The sequence below is a fragment of the Dendropsophus ebraccatus genome, chromosome 15 (genome assembly GCF_027789765.1).
Source record: "Dendropsophus ebraccatus isolate aDenEbr1 chromosome 15, aDenEbr1.pat, whole genome shotgun sequence".
Classification (NCBI taxonomy): domain Eukaryota; kingdom Metazoa; phylum Chordata; class Amphibia; order Anura; family Hylidae; genus Dendropsophus; species Dendropsophus ebraccatus.
The window spans coordinates 2680025-2698650 of NC_091468.1; the positions used below are offsets into that span (position 1 = coordinate 2680025).

The following is an 18626-nucleotide window of genomic DNA, read 5'->3' on the forward strand; positions in this document are numbered from 1 at the left end:
TGTGTATTTGGGTGGCATCTGGCTCGGCCGTTCCTCTGCTGCCGATGTCCTGATACGCGGCCAGGTCGCATAGTCTCCAGCATTCTGCGCACAGGCCGCCCGGCTCATGGCTGCAGGGATTATGGGATTGCTTTTTCTGAGAAAAGAAACAAGTTAAGCAGCAACAAATCCCAAATAAGCCTCCTCTTCATGTCTCCTGATTCCATCAGCCGCAGCCGCCGCCGCCGTGCCTCCTCCCCACCCTGCTGCATTGTATCTGGAGGGAATTACTATTGATTGGTTTGGCTGGACGGGATCGGGATGGGGCACATAGGGAATTCCTGTCAGCTCTCATTCAGCCCTATCTATGAAATAACCTGACAGAAGGCCGTCTGCCCAATAGGGGATTCCTGGCCGAGCTGGGACGTTACAAGGAGAACGCAGCATAGTTTATTTAGCCTTTAAATGGACAGTGAAACATATGGGCAGAGATTTGTGGTGTGCCAGGTATGGGCCGGGCGAGTATGGCAGTATATACCATATATCTGAAGACGTCCCAGTGCCAGATGCAACCGCAGCCCTAAGTAAGGGAACCTGTCAGCTAGAATTCACCTTCCAGACTGCTGACACTGTTAGATGCTGTCAGGACAAGGAGACACCTGGTACCCACCATATATCCGTCTGTGCTTCCAGGATGTAGAAACAGGATTTTTTTTTTAATCTGGTGCCAAAGAGGCATCCCCAGGTTCCTAAACTGCTTTTCAGTGTAACACCTCCTCCTTCCCCCTCCCATCCCTGACCCTGCTGTAACACCTCCTTCCCCTCCCCCTCCCATCCCTGAAGCTGCTGTTACTCCTTCTCGCTGCCCCTTCCATCCCTGACCCTGCTGTAACACCTTCTCTGTCCCTCTCCTCTCCCTGACCCTGCTGTAACACCCCCTCCCATCCCTGACCCTGCTGTAACACCTCCTCCTCCCATCCTTGACCCTGCTGTAACACCTCCTCCTCCCATCCCTGACCCTGCTGTAACACCCCCTCCCATCCCTGACCCTGCTGTAACACCTCCTCCCATCCCTGACCCTGCTGTAACACCTCCTCGCTCCCCCTTACATCCCTAAACCTGCTGTAACACCTCCTGGGTCCCTCTCCTATCCCTGACCCTGCTGTAACACCTTCTGGGTCCCTTTCCTATTCCTGACCCTGCTGTAACACCTCCTCGCTCCCCCTTCCATCCCTGACCCATCTTTTGGCTCAGCTTCTAGCTGACTGTCTGTGAATCAGAGATAGAGGCAGTTCAGAGGCTTGGGAACACCTCTCTGACACTGGGGAAGAATGAAAGATTTTTTATCTACATTCTAGAAAGACAGACAGGTTTAGTATTGAGCTGTAACTCCAGACACAGCCAGTAATATAATGGGGGGTCCACATTGTCCTCATAAAACAGCATTCTCATTGTGCTTCTCCAATAATTTATTACTGGGAAGTTACCTCTGAATTTTATCTTTCTTCATAGTTTGTTGTTCACCAAAACCAAACTGGTGCGGATACACGAAGGAGCGGAGGAGGCGCTGATAACATGCCGCCATATGCTGTTTCTGTGGCAGAAACTGTATAACTGTTCACAGCTGAGGTAAGTACAGTATGGGGGCACATACTGTGTACAATACCTATTTATGGGTGGGGGTCTGAACTAAGTACTGTATGGGGCCATAACTCTGTGTGCATCACCTATTGATGGGTGGGGGTTTGAGGTAAGTACAGTTTGGGGGCCATAACTCTGTGTGCATCACCTATTGATGGGTGGGGGTTTGAGGTAAGTACAGTTTGGGGGTAGATACTCTATGTACAGCACCTATTGATGGGTGGCGGTCTGAGGTAAGTACAGTATGGGGGCCATAGCTCTGTGTACAGCACCTATTGATGGGCAGGAGTCTAAGGTAAGTAAAGTATGGGGGCACATACTCTGTGTACAGCACCTATTGATGGGTGGCGGTCTGAGGTAAGTACAGTATGGGGGCACATACTCTGTGTACAATACCTATTTATGGGTGGCGGTCTGAGGTAAGTACAGTATGGGGGCACATACTCTGTGTACAGCACCTATTGATGGTCAGGAGTCTAAGGTAAGTACTGTATGGGGGCCATAACTCTGTGTACAGCACCTATTGATGGGTGGGGGTCTGAGGTAAGTACAGTATCTCCGGATCATAGGACCACCAGGGATGACTCTGTTACTGTGAAGATTAGTGTTGAGCAGATTCAGCAAATCGTTGGGGATTGGCAATGTTTAGCCATAGGCTGGATCAATCTACTCCAGGACCCCCAGGATGGCATCCAACTTCTGCAGCCGCATTGAATCAGATGCCGAATGTTCAGGTACAGAGAACGTGGCTGAAGCCGAACAATCTGACAGGTCTCCTCAGCACCAGTAATGGTAACAAAATATATGTGATGGAATTTCCATTTGACAACGTCCTGGTGCATTAAAGTGAAGGGGACATCAGGTCCATCTCCTTTATCAATCAGCGCCGGTGCAGGGGGTGCGGGGATGCCGGTGCAGTGATGCCGGTGCGGGGATGGCGGTGCAGGGGGTGCGGGGATGCCGGTGCAGTGATGCCGGTGTGGGGGGTGCGGGGATGGCGGTGCAGGGGGTGCGGGGATGGCGGTGCAGGGGGTGCGGGGATGCCGGTGCGGGGATGCCGGTGCAGGGCGTGCGGGGATGCCGGTGCAGGGGGTGCGGGGATGTCGGTGCAGTGATGCCGGTGCGGGGATGCTGGTGTGGGGGGTGCGGGGATGCCGGTACGGGGGTTGCGGGGATGCCGGTGTGGGGGGTGCGGGGATGCCGGTGCGGTGATGCCGGTGTGGGGGGTGCGGGGATGCCGGTGTGGGGGCTGCGGGGATGCCGGTGTGGGGGCTGCGGGGATGCCGGTGTGTGGGGTGCGGTGATGCCGGTACGGGGGGTGTGGGGATGCCGGTGTGGGGGCTGCGGGGATGCCGGTGCGGTGATGCCGGTGTGGGGGGTGCGGGGATGCCGGTGCGGTGATGCCGGTGTGGGGGGTGCGGGGATGCCGGTGTGGGGGCTGCGGGGATGCCGGTGTGGGGGCTGCGGGGATGCCGGTGTGGGGGGTGCGGTGATGCCGGTACGGGGGGTGCGGGGATGCCGGTGTGGGGGCTGCGGGGATGCCGGTGCGGTGATGCCGGTGTGGGGGGTGCGGGGATGCCGGTGCGGTGATGCCGGTATGGGGGGTGCGGGGATGCCGGTGCAGTGATGCCGATGTGGGGATGCCGGTGTGGGGGGTGCGGGGGTGCTGGTGCGGTGATGCCGATGTGGGGATGCCGGTGTGGGGGGTGCGGGGGTGCTGGTGCGGTGATGCCGGTATGGGGGGTGTGCGGGGATGCCGGTGCAGTGATGCCGCTGCGGTGATGCCGGTGCGGGGATGCCGGTGCGGGGATGCTGGTGGCATGGTCCTTTTTATGAACCCCCGACCGGTTCATGTGCATTGCACTGTTCTATTTCTGAGCACTCTCCCACCCCGGAGCACTGTGGGTAGGCCCACCCGCCCCCGATGTGACTAAACCCCCTCCTCTCTGTGATTGTTTGTAATGGAGCCACATGACAGAGGGGAGGGGGTTTCATCTCACTGGGGGCGGGTGGGCGGGTGCTGCCCACAGTGCTTAGTGCTGAGGAGACCTGTCAGATTGTTTGGGTTCAGCCACGTTCTCTGTACCTGAATGCTCGGCATTGGATTCCCCGCGGCTGCAGAAGTTGGACGCCGCCCTGAGGGTCCTGGAGAGGATGGATCCAGCCTATGGCTAAACATTGCTGAACACTGGACGATTTTTTTGGCGATTTAATGATCTGAAACGACCACAATGATGAGTGATCCTAAATCGTTCACCCTATTACACAGGACAATGGTCGTTACTGGCGGTCATTCTTGCGCTTGTCTTTTCCTGGCTGATAGACCAGGGAACGACCAAACAACGTGTTATTACACTGAACGATGTTCAGACAATTTGTGAACCGTCAACGATGAAAATAGGTCCAGATCCTATCACATGATCAACGATTTCTTGTTGGTCATTTAATGGTTGGCTGCTATTACGCAAAATACCGCCCTTACAGAGTCATCCCTGGGGGTCCAGAGGCAACGGCCCATCATCCCCTGGGCACTGAGGGCGGCCTCTCAGGAGCTGCTACTACGGTGGCCACTGCATCACTTTGCTGTCAGTCTCTTGGCATTAGGGCAGAGGGACCCTTTAGTTTTACGGTCCTAGTCCTAACATTAGGACCTGATGCTGGTGGAGAGACCTATGGGGTAAGCAAGCTTGGACTTGTGTGTCTTCCATTGATGTGACTGGTGCAGCTCTTCTGGTTTCAGTGATTCTGAGAAGGAAAGCAGTCTGGCGGATGTTCCCCTGACAAGAAAACACAGCGGGCTGCACCTCGCTGTTCCTGACGCTCATGATCCAGAGAACGGTCAGTGATACTTTAGATTTGCAGTGAGTTGTCATCAGATACGCTGTTATAATAGTCCTTGTACGTCCAGGGATTAGAGAGGCGACCGTTAACTAAAAAGAAATTCATATAAATGATGTAATGCTTGGTGTTTCCTGCGGGGGCGCTGCACAGACTTGCTTCTGTTTCCACCACAGATTAAAGACGGGTGTTAGGGGCAGACACACAGATTTTTGTGTCTTCAGCAGAAAGCAGCAGCTAAGAACTGGGGGAAGGAGACTGAATAGATAATAAAGAGTATGGAAGGAATTGTTAGTCTCACCATGGGCAGCAACATATCAAAAGTTATGTATAAGTGGAATACCCCTTTAATTCTTTTTTACCAGCAGGGGATTTCCCTATTGGAGTGGTTTCGCCTGCTGGCAGCTCAGGGGTCACATCCTGATCACATTCGGGACGTCATTGGTAGAATGTAACAGGGAATATTCTGTAATTCAGCTGTCACAATTTGCTGTTGGGCACAATATGTTTCCCTGGCGTTCTGCACTCCTGGTGGGATGAGACTCCGATGATACCAGGGATTTAGGGGATTATTGATCCTCCACCTTACATTTGCGGCCTGTCTTTTATGGCCATGCCTCTTGGTGCAGTGAATCTATGGTCAGCCATTAATGTGAATACACCATATAGAGGAGTAGCAGCCTGCTGTGTGAAGTGTATAGGGGCCATCTGTGTGAAGTCTGGGCCTCAGCCAAGAGACCATGGGGACACCTGGGCCTCAGCCAGCAGAGCAAGGGGACGCCTGGGCCTCAGCCAACAGACCAAGGGGACGCCTGGGCCTCAGCCAAGAGACCATGGGGACACCTGGGCCTCAGCCAGCAGAGCAAGGGGACGCCTGGGCCTCAGCCAGCAGAGCAAGGGGACGCCTGGGCCTCAGCCAACAGACCAAGGGGACGCCTGGGCCTCAGCCAACAGACCAAGGGGACGCCTGGGCCTCAGCCAACAGACCAAGGGGACGCCTGGGCCTCAGCCAGCAGACCAAGGGGACGCCTCAGCCAACAGACCAAGGGGCGCCTGGGCCTCAGCCAACAGACCAAGGGGCGCCAGGGCCTCAGCCAACAGACCAAGGGGCGCCAGGGCCTCAGCCAACAGACCAAGGGGACGCCTGGGCCTAAGCCAACAGACCAAGGGGACGCCTGGGCCTCAGCCAACAGACCAAGGGGCGCCAGGGCCTCAGCCAACAGACCAAGGGGACGCCTGGGCCTCAGCCAACAGACCAAGGGGACGCCTGGGACTCAGCCAACAGACCAAGGGGACGCCTGAGACTCAGCCAACAGACCAAGGGGACGCCAGGGCCTCAGCCAACAGACCAAGGGGACGCCTGGGACTCAGCCAACAGACCAAGGGGACGCCTGGGCCTCAGCCAACAGACCAAGGGGACGCCTGGGACTCAGCCAACAGACCAAGGGGACGCCTGGGCCTCAGCCAACAGACCAAGGGGACGCCTGGGACTCAGCCAACAGACCAAGGGGACCCCTGGGCCTCAGCCAACAGACCAAGGGGACGCCTGGGACTCAGCCAACAGACCAAATGGACGCCTGGGCCTCAGCCAACAGACCAAGGGGACGCCTGGGCCTCAGCCAACAGACCAAGAGGACGCCTGGGCCTCAGCCAACAGACCAAGGGGACGCCTGGGCCTCAGCCAACAGACCAAGGGGACGCCTGGGCCTCAGCCAACAGACCAAGGGGACGCCAGGGCCTCAGCCAACAGACCAAGGGGACGCCTGGGCCTAAGCCAACAGACCAAGGGGACGCCTGGGCCTAAGCCAACAGACCAAGGGGACGCCAGGGCCTCAGCCAACAGACCAAGGGGACGCCTGGGCCTCAGCCAACAGACCAAGGGGCGCCTGGGCCTCAGCCAACAGACCAAGGGGACGCCAGGGCCTCAGCCAACAGACCAAGGGGACGCCTGCGCCTCAGCCAACAGACCAAGGGGACGCCTGGGCCTCAGCCAACAGACCTTGTGTAGATTGTTCCTCCATGCTCAATCCCAGATACCCATGAGCTCCTCTCATTGACTTCAGTGGAGAACGTCCCCTGTACGGATAGGTCACTCGGTGGCTGAATGGAAATAACTTAAACTTTGAAGAACACCTGGTGTGGATAGAGTTACCCAACGCTCCAGAAATGAATAATTGAACAATAAAACCAGTTTAATAGTACGGAAGGCAAAGTAGTTACACAAGGCTTATTATTTAGGAAATGATGGATGGTCATATAATCCCGTCCTTCATTATTTATATTTGTATCATTCATACAGCAGCAACCTGGACTCTCCTCCATCTTCCAAATATATGGATAGAGAGATAGGAGAGATAGATAGGGAGAGATAGAGAGAGATAGAGAGAGAGATAATGAGATAGATAGAGAAATAGATACATAGATAGATAGGAGATAGATAGATAGATAGATAGATAGATAGATAGATAGATAGATATGAGATAGATAGATAGAAGATAGATAGATAGGAGATAGATAGATAGATAGGAGATAGATAGACAGATAGATAGATAGATAGATAGATAGATAGATAGATAGATAGAAGATAGATAGATGATAGAGATAGATAGATAGGAGATAGATAGATAGATAGATAGATAGGAGATAGATAGATATGAGATAGAGAGATAGATAGATAGATAGGAGATAGATAGACAGATAGATAGATAGATAGAAGATAGATAGATGATAGAGATAGATAGATAGGAGATAGATAGATAGATAGATAGATAGATAGATAGGAGATAGATAGATAGGAGATAGATAGATAGATAGATAGATAGAAGATAGATAGATGATAGAGATAGATAGATAGATAGATAGGAGATAGATAGATAGATAGATAGATAGATAGATAGGAGATAGATAGATAGATAGATACATAGATAGATAGGAGATAGATAGATAGATAGATAGGAGATAGATAGATAGATAGATAGATAGATAGATAGATAGATAGATAGATAGGAGATAGATAGATAGGTAGATAGGAGATAGAGATAGATAGATAGATAGATAGGAGATAGATAGATAGATAGATAGATAGATAGATAGGAGATAGATAGATAGATAGGTCTATTGTTGGTCTATTTATCATTGCCCCAGTAGCCAGAATCCTGCTCCACACTGACGAGGGGCAAATACCCTGAAACTGCAGTCTGTGGATGGATGCCTAGCCTTGGTAACCCTTATCTTATGTCGTTATACTCGCCGCAGAGTTAGACTGTGACTTACAGGGGCCACCCTGGTGTTTCCCTATTTGGGTCCTAAAGCTCGCAACAGAGTGAGGACCTGAGGGACTACGTATCAGGGTGGTTTGGTGCTCTCCCCACTAGGAGGCGCCCCTTGGCAATGGGCTTCCTTCTCTGGAGAGAGGGATATCTGGCTATTCCCATGTTTTGAGACTCGTAACTGAGGCTCCACAGACCCCTTTTTTGCATAGATAGATAGATAATAGATAGATAGGAGATAGATAGATAGAAGATAGATAGATAGATAGATAGGAAATAGATAGATAGATAGGAGATAGATAGATAGATAGATAGATAGGAGATAGATAGATAGATAGATAGATAGATAGGAGATAGATGATAGTTTTTTTCTCTCTAATACTAATAAAGCTGACAGAATCTGATTGGCTCCTGTAGGCAGACGCCCATTTCATGCTGATACGTTTCTTATCGTAACTTTCTGCCACGGTGGAGCGCCAGTACCCCAGAGCGATGAAAGTGGAGTATCCCTGTGTGATTAATGTGTTATTTGTGGTTGTGGCGTTGATAGCATGCACTGATATGATGTCAGCGTACCCGAAGCTCCCGGGGCGTCTGGTCCACCACTTCTCGCACCGGCCGCCACCACCAATAACCTTGATATTTCATCCTCACGTTTTATAGGACTGAATTAATGTTTCCTGTAATTATAAGAGTTACACGGTGGAGGTTTCAGTGAAGGTCGTGTATAAGGTCTCTGTGCGGAATCTGCCGGATCTGCGCTTTCTTATATCCTTATATTTAGTAAGGGAAATATTATGGAGTTTTAGTGGTTTTAGGTCAGACTGACAGACTTTATTATTTCGGCTTTAATAATAATGGATCAGACTGGGGGCCGCAGTCGTCTGCTGTCAGGAAGGTCAGCACTTATGGCCGCTGACTCATGACAGCCATACCTTAAAGGGATTGTCAGGTGCAGTACTGTGAAGGCCTATGCTTTGTAGGAGGCTCCACCTAGTGCTCCCCCAATGATCAGTGATGGTGGGGAGATGGTATTAGCATCTTGTCCCCTGTAGAACATGGGGAACCTTTGTCCCTCCAGCCAAAGCTTTGGCTCTCCAGGCATGATGGGAACTGTAGTTTTACACCAGCTGGAGGGCTGTAGCTTCCCCATCCCTGCTGTAGGGTTATTGTTATGCTGCAGAGACGATGATAAATATCCAGCGGATGGTACTGTGCTTACCATCAGAGCAAAATAAGATGTGTATGTCCTAGCTCAGGTGGGCTAAGTATAGGGGGAAACATACTCACCGTCCCTGATCCCCCCACCACATCTGACCCATTGGGGCCTGAGACCAGCTAAGCACCACCTTGGCAAGTGATACAGCAGGTCCTTCCATCCTCCGGGACGGGACACAATCGGGTTACATCTAGCAGGGAATTGGGGAAGGTGAGTCTTATTATTATTGAGCCCAGGTGTAAATATTTATTTATAAGCCAATCAGATAATTCCCCTAAAGCAGATAAGTCCAGACCCAGGATTACATGAAAGCTACATCAAAAGGTAGCCCACCCATCCTACCCCGCCAGGATACTTGCCGTCAGTCCTGAGAACCATCCAGCAAGAGAAGTGGAGTTTATGGAAACTCTTGCTCTAAGTGGAGCCCTTCTAGCTGGTTTGCTGTAGAGGCGTGAAAGTTTGGATTAGTCAGTCGGCTTGTTCAGTCACCGATCGCCAACAACCAGCAGAGAGAAGTGTACAGCCATGCACTTCCTTCCCTGCTCTCTGTGCTAGTCCCATAGACTAATGGTGCGTTTACACAGACAGATTTATCTGACAGATTCTTGAAGCCAAAGCCAGGAATGGATCTGAAAAGAGGAGAAAACAGTCTTTCCTTTATGACCTGTTCTCTGTTTATAGTCTGTTCCTGGTTTTGGCTTCAGAAATCTGTCAGATAAATCTCTCTGTGTAAACGCACCATAAGAGTATTCATGTCTCCTGTGCACAGGCTGTAATCACCGAACATGTGACATCCCCCCCCCCCCCCCTTACATTGCCATGCCGCCGGTCACATCCACAGAGATAGCACAGAGCCTGCTTAGCACTTCTCCCAACTCATTCCAGCAAACACTCAGGCACTGACCGATCAAAATATTTAAAGTGACAGTACCCATTTAAACCCATCTAATTTTGGGCGTTTCAAATGTTGATGACTGGACATGCACTGGTTGTTAGGCCATCCTCTAGGCAAACCAGTGGGAAGGGAGTACACACGAACATAACTCATCTGCACCAAGTTGGACAAAACCAAAAGTCACATAAAACCCTTTAAGCAGCTCGGCGGTTGAGTGGTTAGCACTGTTACCCTGCAGGGCTGGGGTTCTGCACAGAGTGTATATGCTCTCACTTAGGGCTGGACGATTAATTGAATTCGATTAACAAATTTTTCACAAAAAATCATTGCGGGCGGGGAGCGCGGCGTGGTACAGTGTCGGGCGGCCGAACAGTCTGGAGAGGGGCGGTGTGGGGCGGGCGGGTGCTGCGGTGAGATGCATGGCAGGCGGGTGGCTTAGTCTGGAGAGATGCGGCGCGGGCAGCCTCCATCAGCTGCTGACCTGCCCCTGCCCCTTATACACAGCGTCCCTCTCTGCTCCCGGCCACACACAGGTCCCCGCTCTCTGGAGGAGACTGCAGGGTGATAGTGTCACTGCGGGTCCTGGAGCTGTACAGCCGGATCGGATCCCCTATACAGTATCCCAGTAATCACCCTGCAGTCCCTGCTGCTTCCTCCAGAGACCAGAGACCTGTGTGCCGGGGTGAGAGGAGAAGAGCCCCAGTCACCTGTAGTCGGCCTTAGTTACCCTCATCCCCCCTCAGTCACCCCCAGCTCCCAAAGTCACCCTCAGTCCACCCCAGCTACCCCAGACCCCCTCAGTCACCCCCTCAGTCACCCCCAGCCACCCTAACCCCCCCTCAGTCAGCCCCCTCAGTCACCCCCAGCCACCCTAACCCCCCCTCAGTCCCCCCATCACAGGGGGAGCACTGTTACACTGGAAAGCAATACAGTTGTTGTCTTATTGAATCTAGATTTAAATTGAGAATCGGCCAAAAAATTTTTTTTTTAAATTGAGATATTTTTGCCCAACCCTACTCTCACTGTGTTTCCCCCAGTCTCAGTTCTGTAGGGGAGATGTGAGTTTCTCGAGCAGTATGATGTAGCTGTCGGCTTGTGTGGTTCCTTCTCCATTATTCATAGCATTGGACTGTAACTTGGTGCAGATCCTGATGCTACTTTCCCAGTCATCTGAATGGTGCTCGCAGAAATCCACATACTCACCTCGCCCCATTCTGATGACTGGAACTGATTTCTGCAGCTGATCAGCCATTCATTGTGAGTATTCAGAGACCGACACCACCCGTGACCTGATCCTACTCACACAACTAAGCTGGAAGAGATCGGGGATGTTCTCAGCCTGGGAATCTCCACCTTCATATACTGCAAGCAGAGCCCCTGCACATAGCGAGAAACAGCGCCACAAATGTCTGGGGGGTCTACGAATCTGACTGTCCAGGCATGATGGGAGTTGTAGTCTTATAATAGTTGGAGCAGGTTCCCTTCTGTGCCCAAGAAAACTGTGGACATGAAGTCCATGATAGGTGAGCAGATAGTGTTCCTATGGAGAGAAAGAAAGCGAGAGCTCTCTATAATAAAGAGAAGGGACTGAGCTTCCAGAAGAGGGACACCTGGGGGATGAGCTCTCATAGTCTCAGATTGTCGCTGGCCGCCGCACAGGATTGCCATCTGTTTATTTGAATGCACATAGGAGACGATGGCAGCACATTTGCATCTACATACATTGTATTTTCATGGAATTGTTTTCACTGTTTGTTCCCCTTTAAGGAAACTCCAGCATAACTAATGTATGCAAAGGTCAGGAGTCTGCCGTGAATTAAATGATATCAGTGTTTATCAGATTAACAGCTGCTAACCCAGCTGTTCACTAAGATCCTGGCTCACTAGGTAGGTTAAAGCATCGGCTTCCAGGCCGCTCCACGTGTCTGCTCTAAATCTCTCCGCACTCAATCTTGTTAAAGAAAAAATAACCCTAAAGCAGCTATTACTGATGTATGGAAATCTACATGGGCCGTGCTGGGATCTCCGCTCCACCATATAGAAACCTCCCACAAGCTGCTGGGATCTCCGCTCCACCATATAGAAACCTCCCACAAGCTGCTGGGATCTCCGCTCCTCTATAGAAACCTCCCACAAGCTGCTGGGATCTCCGCTCCACCATATAGAAACCTCCCACAAGCTGCTGGGATCTCCGCTTCTCTATAGAAACCTCCCACAAGCTGCTGGGATCTCCGCTCCACCATATAGAAACCTCCCACAAGCTGCTGGGATCTCCGCTCCACCATATAGAAACCTCCCACAAGCTGCTGGGATCTCCGCTCCTCTATAGAAACCTCCCACAAGCTGCTGGGATCTCCGCTCCACCATATAGAAACCTCCCACAAGCTGCTGGGATCTCCGCTCCACCATATAGAAACCTCCCACAAGCTGCTGGGATCTCCGCTCCACCATATAGAAACCTCCCACAAGCTGCTGGGATCTCCGCTCCTCTATAGAAACCTCCCACAAGCTGCTGGGATCTCCGCTCCACCATATAGAAACCTCCCACAAGCTGCTGGGATCTCCGCTCCACCATATAGAAACCTCCCACAAGCTGCTGGGATCTCCGCTCCACCATATAGAAACCTCCCACAAGCTGCTGGGATCTCCGCTCATCTATATAGAAACCTCCCACAAGCTGCTGGGATCTCCCCTCCACCATATAGAAACCTCCCACAAGCTGCTGGGATCTCCGCTCCACCATATAGAAACCTCCCACAAGCTGCTGGGATCTCCGCTCCACCATATAGAAACCTCCCACAAGCTGCTGGGATCTCCGCTCCACTGTTGACATGCCCAGTTGTCAGTGTATTTGTATAGTTACAGGGTGAATACCATAGGATTGGCACAGCGGGGGACATTTGTCAGGACTCAGGACTGGCATAGTCACTAATACGCCATACGTCTTAAATAAAGTCTCAGCCCCATTAACCTGTTTGGATTTACAAGGAGGCCTCTTAATAAAGCCAGTGGGACATGTGACTGTCGCAGGACTTCTCTACACCTGCTCCAGATTTCTGCATGGTTCACACACTTCTAGACTTAAACCATGATCACTTAGGTGAGTAGAGAGGCCACGCCTCCTCCCCACCTTGCCACGCCCCCTGTCTGCCTTTCAGGTGAGCAGGGCTTACCCCTGGCATACACATAGATGTAGGGAATGTGCCCCTATGTGTCAATCAAGTGCCAGATAGAGGTACTGACACAGTCTTTCCAGAAAGCTGGAACCTTACCATGTAAAGTGTCCATTGTGTAAGAAGAATTAGGTATTTATTAAATCCCTAAGAAAGTGGTGTATCTTACATATAATCACAATTCTACCATTTATAGTGTTTATTTGGCTCCTAAATGCTAAATCTAGTAACTTTCTAAGTAAGAATTTTCTACCATTTGCTGCTGTAGATTATGTGATTATGTTTACATAGGCGGCTGTCCTGCTGCTTCTCTTATATATGTCACAGCACACTGCTTCTACGTGCAGTCATTAAAGGTGCTTGTACACCATCAGTAAGTGTCCCCCATCCTAGCGTTCTGCTGTCAGTGGTCATACACCATCAGTAAGTGTCCCCCATCCTAACGTTCTCCTGTCAGTGGTCATACACCTTCAGTAAGTGTCCCCCATCCTAACGTTCTCCTGTCAGTGGTCATACACCTTCAGTAAGTGTCCCCCATCCTAACGTTCCGCTGTCAGTGGTCATACACCTTAAGGCTAGGTTCAGACTATGTAACTGTGCGGCGGTATTTTTGGTGGTTCATGCGTACGCTGGAAAGTATAGGATATACGGCTGCACAGTGCACACTATGTATGAATCTACGGCCCTATCGTCAACGGACCCGTAAAAAATGAACAAGACCATTGTTTGCGGCTGGACATGCAGCCGTGGATTGACAGGCGGTCCGTACGGAGTACTTAAAAAATAGCCGGCAATGATGCCGAACGCCGATGCCTCTAATAGTTAATATATTAAATTAATAAAACACATTTTCTTTGTAATAAAGTCCCTTTCGTTGGTCAATAATTTAATTCTAACAAATCCATCATTGTGCAATTAAATATACTGTTAAAATAAATAGATATATAAATAAATGTGTATTTATATATATTTATTTTTTGACAGTATATTTAATTGCACAATGATGGATTCGTTAGAATTAAATTATTGAACAACGAAACTGATTTTATTTCAACGAAAATGTGTTTTATTCATTAAATATTAATTAGTACAGGAAGCTCCATAAGCCGTTAATTCATATTGCCGGTAATAGAGCTTTCTGTACTAATCATCACTTTACTTTAATGAAAACATCAAATGTTTCTTCTAATTATGTTATGACAATAGCATTATTAGAAGAAACATTTAGAATTATATGTGCGCTCAGCTGATTGGCTGATCGGCTCAGCGCACATATAATGAGCCGGTCCGCAGTACAGTGACTTCATTGTGCTGCGGACCAACGAAGAGGACACATCGGGGTGAGTATAGAGCTCTCCCCACCCCCTCCCCAGCACTGCACCCCTCCCAGCAAGGAAGGGGGGTCACTTAACTCCTTCCTTGCTGGGATGGGTGCAGTCTGACATCAGTCTGGCCCCCAAGGGGTTAAGGGGGATGCAATACGTCCTCCCTTAACCAGGGCCGTCTTAACAGTATTATGGGCCCCTGGGCAGAGGTGCGAATTGGCCCCCCCCAACTGCCACCATCAAATCCCCCACATCTTTGCATATATTGCCCCCCATAGTAGCCAATCCCCCCATAGTAGCCAATCCCCCCAATATAGTGCCCCCCATAGTAGCCAATCCCCTCATATAGTGCCCCCCATAGTAGCCAGTGCCCACATAGTAGCCAGTGCCCCCCATAGTAGCCAGTGCCCCCCATATTAGTCAGTGCCCCTCATAGTAGCCAGTGCCTCCCATAGTAGCCAGTGCCCCCCATAGTAGCCAGTGTCCCCATAGTAGCCAGTGCCCCCCATAGTAGCCAGTGCCCCCCACAGTAGCCAGTGCCCCCATAGTAGCCAGTGCCTCCCACAGTAGCCAGTGGCCCCCATAGTAGCCAGTGTCCCCCACAGTAGCCAGTGCCCCCATAGTAGCCAGTGCCTCCCACAGTAGCCAGTGGCCCCCATAGTAGCCAGTGTCCCCCATAGTAGCCAGTGCCCCCATAGTAGCCAGTGCCCCCCATAGTAGCCAGTGCCCCTCATAGTAGCCAGTGCCCCTCATAGTAGCCAGTGCCCCCCATAGTAGCCAGTGCCCCCATAGTAGCCAGTGCCCCCACAGTAGCCAGTGCCCCCATAGTAGCCAGTGCCCCCACAGTAGCCAGTGCCCCCACAATAGCCAGTGCCCCCCACAGTAGCCAGTGCCCCCACAGTAGCCAGTGCCCCCACAATAGCCAGTGCCCCCCACAGTAGCCAGTGCCCCCCACAGTAGCCAGTGCCCCCATAGTAGCCAGTGTCCCCCATAGTAGCCAGTGCCATCATAGTAGCCAGTGCCCCCATAGTAGCCAGTGCCCCCCATAGTAGCCAGTGCCCCCATAGTAGCCAGTGCCCCCCATAGTAGCCAGTGCCCCCCATAGTAGCCAGTGCCCCTCATAGTAGCCAGTGCCCCCCAAAATAACAAACCAGTTACTCACCCGTCCGCCTGCCCCAGCAGCTGATGTCTCCCGGCAGCGCGCACTCCCGACATCCTCCGGGCACAGGCAGCGGGGTACAGAGAGACTGCCTGTGCCGGAAGTGACCTGCTGCATGACACATCCAGGACACAGGCAGCGTCTCTGTACCCCGCTGCCTGTGCCCGGAGGATGACGGGAGCGCGCTGCCGGGAGAGGAGCTGCTGGGGCCGCCGGACAGGTGAGTTCCTGGACCGCCCGCCCCTTATATCGCCGCTTAGCTGAGTCGATCAGAAGCCCAGGAAAGTGCTGCTCATTGCACTTTTTCTGGGCTTCTGATCGGCTGTCAGCTGAGAAGCGATAGAAGGGGTGGGCGGAGGGGGTGGCTCAGGGCCACAGAGGGGGCGGGCGGGACGGCTTCCTTGCAGTGCTCAGCACTGCTTGGGAGCCGTCTTTGCTTTGTAGGACGCACTTAGTTTTATAAGTGCGTCTTATAAAGCTAAAAATCACAGGTCACAGAGGGCAGGGGCCCCCTAGGACGCAAGGGCCCCCGGGCAGCCGCCTACCCTGCCCAATGGATAAGACGGCCCTGCCCTTAACCCCTTGGGGGCCAGACTGTAAGCAGCGATCTGTAAAGATGCTGCATACTGTAAGGAGCACAACACCGCTCACAATGATGGGTGTTGTGCTCCTGTTTGTGTGTTTTTTGTGTGTTTCTCCCTTTTTGTTTTTCAGATATCGGTATCCTGGGGATTACGTCGGATTACGTGGACTACGTCGATGACCAGCGGTTGTTGTTTTAATTTTTTTAATAAAATGGTCAATGAGGGGTGTGGGGGTGTTTTTATTTGAATAAAAAAATGTTTTAACTTGTGTCTTGTCTTTATTTCTTTACTTTATAGACTTAGTAGTGGAAGCCGTCTAATAGACGGAATCCATTACTAAGTTGGGGCCTAGTGTAAGCCGGTATAAAATGGCTAACACTAACCCCCCATTATTACCCCAGTACCCAATGCCACCAGGGGTACTGGGAAGAGCCGGGTGCCAGTGGTCCCGGAGCGTCAAAATTGGCGCTCCTGGACCGGGCGGCAGCAGGCTGGTAAGATTTAGGCTGGGGAGGGCCTAAACCAATGGCTCTTCCCACCCTGGTGTTACCAGGCTGCTGTCGTTTGGTTTTTAACCCGGCTGGTTATAAAAATAGGGGGGACCCTATGCGGTTTTTTAAAATTATTTATTTTAAAAAAAAACACATAGGGTCCCCCCTATTTTTATAACCAGCCGGGTTAAAAACCAAACGACAGCAGCCTGGTAACACCAGGGTGGGAAGAGCCATTGGTTTAGGCCCTCCCCAGCCTAAATCTTACCAGCCTGCTGCCGCCCGGTCCAGGAGCGCCAATTTTGACGCTCCGGGACCACTGGCACCCGGCTCTACCCAGTACCCCTGGTGGCATTGGGTACTGGGGTAATAATGGGGGGTTAGTGTTAGCCATTTTATACCGGCTAACACTAGGCCCCAACTTAGTAATGGATTCCGTCTATTAGACGGCTTCCACTACTAAGTCTATAAAGTAAAGAAATAAAGACAAGACACAAGTTAAAACATTTTTTTATTCAAATAAAAACACCCCCACACCCCTCATTGACCATTTTATTAAAAAAAAAAAAAAAAAACAACCGCTGGTCATCGACGTAGTCCACGGAATCCGACGTAATCCCCAGGATACCGATATCTGAAAAACAAAAAGGGAGAAACACACAAAAAACACACAAACAGGAGCACAACACCCATCATTGTGAGCGGTGTTGTGCTCCTTACAGTATGCAGCATCTTTACAGATCGCTGCTTACAGTCTGGCCCCCAAGGGGTTAAGGGAGGATGTATTGCAGACTGATGTCAGACTGCACCCATCCCAGCAAGGAAGGGGTTAAGTGACCCCCCTTCCTTGCTGGGAGGGGAGCAGTGCTGGGGAGGGGGTGGGGAGAGCTCTATACTCACCCCGATGTGTCCTCTTCGCTGGTCCGCAGCACAATGAAGTCACTGTACTGCGGACCCGCTAATTATATGTGCGCTCAGCCGATCAGCCAATCAGCTGAGCGCACATATAATTCTAAATGTTTCTTCTAATAATGCTATTGTGATAACATAATTAGAAGAAACATTTGATGTTTTCATTAAAGTAAAGTGATGATTAGTACAGAAAGCTCTATTACCGGCAATATGAATTAACGGCTTATGGAGCTTCCTGTACTAATTAATATTTAATTAATAAAACACATTTTCGTTGAAATAAATACAGTTTCGTTGTTCAATAATTTAATTCTAACGAATCCATCATTGTGCAATTAAATATACTGTCAAAAAATAAATATATAGATAAATATACATTTATTTATATATATATTTATTTTAACAGTATATTTAATTGCAAAATGATGGAATCGTCTAAATTTAATTATTGAACAATAAAAGGGACTTTATTACAACGAAAATGTGTTTTATTAATTCAATATATTAACCATGAGAGACATCGGCTATAGTGCAGAGGATCGCAAACCCCGGTAATAGCGATTCCTGTAAACTGTTTCCCTGCTTTCCCAGATGCGTCCAGAGGTGTTTCCATCACTTTTTTAACATTTTATTTCTTATTTTTAGTTGAACCAGATTTCCAAGTAAATGACCGTATGTTTTCAGCCGCATGTCTATTTTTTCCCACGGCCGGAGTTTCATCCGCACATTTACAGCCGCATAAAAAATACAGCCGCACACATACATAGTGTGAAGCCAGCCTCAGTAAGTGTCCCCCATCCTAACGTTCCGCTGTCAGTGGTCATACACCCTCAGTAAGTGTCCCCCATCCTAACGTTCTCCTGACAGTGGTCATACACCATCAGTAAGTGTCCCCCATCCTAACGTTCCGCTGTCAGTGGTCATACACCATCAGTAAGTGTCCCCCATCCTAACGTTCCGCTGTCAGTGGTCATACACCTTCAGTAAGTGTCCCCCATCCTAACGTTCCGCTGACAGTTCTATCTCCTGTTCTCCTCATACACATTAACCACAACCAGACTGTGCTGGTGGCCGCTTATCCTTCCCAGAACAGGAGGCAGAAACTCTTTGCGACGCTTCTTTTTATTGTCGTCCTCTGTTT

At 50.6% G+C, this 18626-nt stretch overlaps 1 protein-coding gene across 2 annotated transcripts in view; it reads left to right on the forward strand.

Annotated features, from left to right (window-relative positions):
• TTC7A (tetratricopeptide repeat domain 7A) overlaps positions 1–18626 on the forward strand; it is a 314521-nt gene that overhangs the window by 231463 nt on the left and 64432 nt on the right. For both annotated transcript variants that reach the window (XM_069954611.1, XM_069954612.1), the window contains 2 exons: positions 1492–1608; positions 4361–4458. In XM_069954611.1, the coding sequence (XP_069810712.1) occupies positions 1492–1608; positions 4361–4458 (215 nt within the window). The remainder of the gene's footprint in view (positions 1–1491; positions 1609–4360; positions 4459–18626) is intronic.